Source organism: Entamoeba dispar, genomic scaffold, assembly GCF_000209125.1.
Source record: "Entamoeba dispar SAW760 scf_1105229463671 genomic scaffold, whole genome shotgun sequence".
In the NCBI taxonomy this organism is placed as follows: Eukaryota; Evosea; order Mastigamoebida; family Endamoebidae; genus Entamoeba; species Entamoeba dispar.
Window position 1 is genome coordinate 5,527 of NW_001855809.1, and position 5,302 is coordinate 10,828.

Below are 5,302 nucleotides of genomic sequence, written 5' to 3' on the forward strand. Positions count from 1 at the left end.
CCCATATCATCCAGAAATATAAATGATAGAAGAATGAGTGAAAACAAGTATATCTGTATGTGCAGAAATATAATAATCATCATAACAATCATTACCATAATAATAACTTTCACTATAACCATTATCATGGCAATTACAATAATAATAGTATGAATCATTTCATTCATTGGTTGTTTCTTTTTTATCATCATAAATATTTTATCGATAATTGAAATAGAAATAATCAGTACTATAATACAAATAAATCATATAATAAAATGGAACGAAGACATAAACAATGTCATAATAATGAACATAAACAAATAAGAGATATAAAAGAAAATCCAAATTGAATCATTAAAAGAATGAAGAAAGTATTTGGTAAGAAGACTAATTTCAATAATCTATTGAATACAATCAAATTAAATGAGTGAAAACATGGTGTAAAGAAAGTATTTGAATTCGTACTAAATGGATTACAGGAGAAATTAAAATGAGATAAAGAAATGCTATATGTGGAAATAATCACCTCAATACTAGCAATAAATGGACTAGTACATAAAGAATTAGTAAGAAGGTTACATTTATTAAAATCATAAACATACTTTAATAAGACAATACAAAGGATTATTATTAAAATCATAAAAGTATAATGTTTTGCATAAAAACTCTACAGTATATTAGAAGAAGAACTCTCTAATTTGTGCATGATATAAAAGAGTTCTATGACTCAATTAAAAAGTATTGAAGAAACTGAAGAAACTATTTCTCAACAATCATAAAATCAAATTGTGGATATTCTATAGCTACGTTTTTTTTTGAATATAATTGTTTCAAAAATCTTCAAATTCAATAACCCCTCCCCTCCTTTATTTAAGTTGGTGCGTAAATTTTCATTTAAAATCAAAAAATATTAAAACTTACAATATTTTAATAAAATGACGTTTTAATGAAAAAGAGTATATCTACACACTATGACAATGTCTCTTCTTCTTTAAACCAGCCAACAACAAACAGACTCACTGTTAATAACAACACTTTATCTGCCGAACCTCAAAATCATTCGTACAACACAACCACTCAAAACAATAATATTCTAACAACTACTCTTACCTTCTTTATAAACAACAACCAGTACTAAATCTTTGTAACTTTGAATAGGGAATATTTGTTTTTGTTAAAGATAAGTCCATAACAAAAATATAATTGGTAATTTGAATTTTGATTTTATTTTAGGGTTAGTTTTGAAGTTTTAATGCTCCTATAACGTCTTAAAATAAAAAAATTTTAATAATAAAAAAAATTTATAATTTTTTGTTATGGAAAATTGAATAATTTAAGTTCCTTTCAATAAGGCTTAGTCAATTAGTATTCACTTCAAATAAGGAAAAAGATTTTGCAAAATAGTGATGTTTAAATTTTTAATGATTTATTTTTGTTAGTTATTATTAAAAACAAAATAAATGATATTTATTTTATTTATAATTTAAAATAAAATTAAATTTAATAAAGTAAAAATGAACTTATAATCATCATTTAATGGCTGTAGAAGAAAATTCATTTTCAATTGGTATTGACTTGGGAACTACCTTCTCTTCTGTTGCTTATTATGACCCTGTTAAAGGGGAACCTGTTGTACTTCAAGACGAAACAGGAAAAGAACAAGTAGCATCATGGATTAGTATTTCACAACTAGCTACTAGTGGCTTCGCTGTTGTAGGAAATGTTGCCAGATATGATATTCACAGTGAATGTATTATTTATGATAGTAAGAGAATTATAGGAAGAGATGAAAGTGATGTTAGTTATGATGATCGTGAACATTGGCCTTTTGAAGTAAAAGGAAAAGATAATGGAAGTGCTTACATTGAATGTTATAATCCAAAGACTCAAGAAAGTGAAGAATTTGAACCAGAAGAAATTAGTGGAATGATATTGAGATATTTATATGAAAATGCACAAGCAAAACTTGGTAATCATCCAATATCAAATGTTGTTGTTACTGTTCCAGTTGATTTTAATGATAGACAAAGAAATGCAACATTATTAGCATGTAAATTAGCAGGAATTAAGAATGTTGAACTTGCTAATGAACCAACAGCGGCTATTGCTGGATATAAAAGAGTAAAAGAATATCCAAATTCATTAAAAAATGGAGATAAGGTTGTAGTAATTGATTTTGGAGGAGGAACATTAGATGTGTCATGTTGTAAAATAGTAAATGATAATATTATTGTAGAATCATCTGGAGGAAATCAAAATTTAGGAGGAAATAACTTTGATAATGTAATGATTGATATTATTAAAGAAAGGATAGAAGAAAGTATTCCAGGATATTATGAAAAGAAACAAGGAATGACTCAAAAAGAAAAGATAGCACTCAACAAGAAATTAGTTAAATTAAAGAAAGAATCAGAAAAAATTAAAATTGTATTAAGTGGTAAGACTGAAACAGAACTAGATTTAGAAACTTTGTTATCTAATGATTATGATGATGAATATGATATTGATCCTACTATTAAGAGAGAAGAATTTGAAAAAGAATGTGAAAATAGAGGACTATATGAAGAATTTATTAATAAAATAAAACAAGTTACTCAAAAAAAAGGATATAAAAAAGGAAATGTTAAATTAATATTATTAATTGGTGGAACATGTAAAATGCCAAGAATTAGAGATGAAGTTGCTAAGTTATTTGATAGACAAACATTTGCTAATAAGGATTTTAACCCACTTACTGCTGTTGCAAAAGGTGCTGCTTATTTATCATTTTTAGCTCAAGAAACTGCTATTGGTCATGAAGTTATATATGATATTGTTCCAACACCAATTGGAATAGAAGTAAAAGGGGGAAAATTTGAAATACTTATTAAAGAAGGAGAAACACTTCCTACAAAGGGAATAACAAAAAGGTACTCTACAACAAAACTCAATCAAACATCTGCTAAATTTAATATTTATAAAGGATTTAATGAATATGTCAACTCTCCTGAAATGGAATACATTACTACACTTCGTATTGATGGAATTCCTAATGGAAAAGCTGGAGAACAATCATTTGAATTTACAATTAACGTTAATAAAAATGGAATGATGGAATTAAGTGCTTCTGTTGTTGGAAGTGATGTTAAAGGAGATTTAATTGTTAGTGTTGATTTATCTAAAAAAGAAGAAGGTGAAATTGCAAAATTAATAAAACATTTCGAGCTATTCTAAAAATTAATTTATTCAATTCCTTTTTATTGTTTTATTTATTAAAAACAGAATTTTTGTCATTCTTTTAAATAACCATTCTATTTTACAATAATGTAAATGTAAAATATTGTTTGTTAATAATAAACAATTTAAAAGGAATTAGATTTAATACTCCAATCAAAATGTAGTTATTTTCAACATTAATTAATTTAAATTATGTGTTTTAGTATCATTAATTTTAATTAATTTAAAAATGGTTTTATGAACTCAATATTTTTGTAGTTTGAACAAAGAATGATGATGTTCTATTAAATGTTCAAAGAAATATGTTGTTGGCAATCATCGATACACTTTCCTTTTCTTTGTTAGTTAGTTTAAATTAAGAAATAAATAAGAAGACACTAATAAATATATTCTAAGATGGAACAATCTTCTTCAAAGAAGAGAAGGAAATAAGTTTATTAAGTAAGTTATAAAATGATAGAAATTAGCAATTGAATATGATGGTCTAATAAGCTTTTTATGAATATGTTAACAATGATTAAAAGAATAGAGAAGAATTAATTTTATATACAAAGTATTAATAGAAAGTATTGAAGAAAAGAGAGTATTAATAAGAGATGATAATAAACTTTTGAATAGATATTAAAGAATACATCAAAAGTTTTGAATAACTTTTAAAAGAATTAGTAAATAATTGAAGAATGGACTATGAAAATAAAAGAATCAATAATCAATTAAGTTTCATTGTTATATAATGGATACAGTATTATTTAACAAATACGGATTTTAGAATAATAATCTACACAATTCTATTCAATTAAAAGGTTGATAGTTATAAAGAAACAAATTAATCCAAATTTTTTGAGAAAAGAAACAAAGAAAAAATGAAATAAGTTGTTTTAATAATGAAAAGAATCAAAAGCAAGAAGAAACAAAAAATGAACACAATAATAATGTATTAATTAGTTATTTATTATTTCATTATTCATGAAATAAATTTGGTTTTCGTTATCAAAATAATTATTTGTTTCTGTTTTATTTGACTTAATCAAATCATGAATAGCTTTTCCACGTTGAATAAATGGTCGAAGTACTTTATCTGCCATAAAAGTATTATGAACAGCTCTACTAGCATTTAAAACAGTTTCACGAACCAATTTAGCAATTTCATGGAAACAAACAATACTTCCAGTAACTAAAGGACCAAATAATGGAATATTTTCTTTTCTATAAATTTCAATAAGAATTCCATATTGATGAGGTCTTAAAATAATGAAAACATTACTAAATTGTGTTACTATTGAACTAATATCAATATCTTGATCTCCTTCAACATAAATTACTTGAACAAAACTACTAAACATTTGTTTTTGTTTTTCTTGAATATTTTCTACATCATTACTCATTGTAGCTTCATTTAGTGAATTAAAAATAATTTCATCTCTCCATGTTCCATAATATTCAACTCCTTTCTCAAATGAAAAAGATTTAAATTCCCAAGTTAATGCATTTTTAAAGCTTTTAAATCCTTCACTTGTTTCTTTATTATTTAAAGCTTCTAATATAGTTTGATTTTTTTTAACATAATATAAAGCAACTTTATGTCCTTCTCTTAAAGGTAATTTATCAATTTGTTTAATTGCTAATTTAAATTTATCATTTATTTCAAAAGGATGAATTGAATGAGCAATTGTTGGTAATGCATTTGCTTCAATAATTTGAGAAACAAAAGCACTAATATTTGGATTTGTTTCTTTATTTTGTTTTTTTATTTTTTCTTCTTTTATTATATTTCTTTTAATGTTATTAATAATCTCTTTTTCTTTTATTCTTTCTTCTCCAAATAATTTAATTTCTTTATTTAATGATTCAATGTCATAAATCTCATCTTTTTGCCAACTAAGAATATCTTGATATCCTTGTTCCATTTCATTTAAAATATTATGTAATGCACCATTATTTTCAAAAATAACTTCTTTAATTTCTCTCTCTTTTAATTCAATCATTAAATCTTTCCAATCAAAACATTTTATTTGTTCTACTTCAGAAATACTTCCCATGTTTAAAGTAGATTCAACCCATATTGGTTCAACATCCCAACTCCATCTTCCTAATGCATCTCTTA

The 5,302-nt window shown here is 24.5% G+C and overlaps 2 protein-coding genes across 2 annotated transcripts, besides 8 other annotated features; one reads left to right on the forward strand and one right to left on the reverse strand.

Annotated features, from left to right (window-relative positions):
* The first annotated feature begins 3 nt into the window (after nt 1–3).
* Nucleotides 4–373: a repeat region.
* Nucleotides 306–486: a repeat region.
* Nucleotides 455–783: a repeat region.
* An 82-nt stretch (nt 784–865) lies between these two features.
* Nucleotides 866–919: a sequence feature (AT_rich).
* Nucleotides 920–1,250: 331 nt separating this feature from the next.
* Nucleotides 1,251–1,295: a sequence feature (AT_rich).
* A 96-nt stretch (nt 1,296–1,391) lies between these two features.
* Nucleotides 1,392–1,498: a sequence feature (AT_rich).
* A 20-nt stretch (nt 1,499–1,518) lies between these two features.
* On the forward strand, nt 1,519–3,195 carry EDI_247010 (chaperone protein DNAK, putative; the record flags this gene model as incomplete). The annotated part of the gene is made up of 1 exon (XM_001741270.1): nt 1,519–3,195. The coding sequence occupies one exon, from the start codon at nt 1,519–1,521 to the stop codon at nt 3,193–3,195; it is 1,677 nt and encodes a 558-aa protein (XP_001741322.1).
* Nucleotides 3,196–3,373: 178 nt separating this feature from the next.
* Nucleotides 3,374–3,429: a sequence feature (AT_rich).
* Nucleotides 3,430–4,139: 710 nt separating this feature from the next.
* On the reverse strand, nt 4,140–5,237 carry EDI_247020 (uncharacterized protein; the record flags this gene model as incomplete). Its single annotated transcript, XM_001741271.1, has 1 exon — nt 4,140–5,237. One exon carries the CDS (start codon nt 5,235–5,237, stop codon nt 4,140–4,142), a length of 1,098 nt encoding a protein of 365 aa, XP_001741323.1.
* Nucleotides 4,916–5,014: a microsatellite.
* Nucleotides 5,238–5,302: the final 65 nt, after the last annotated feature.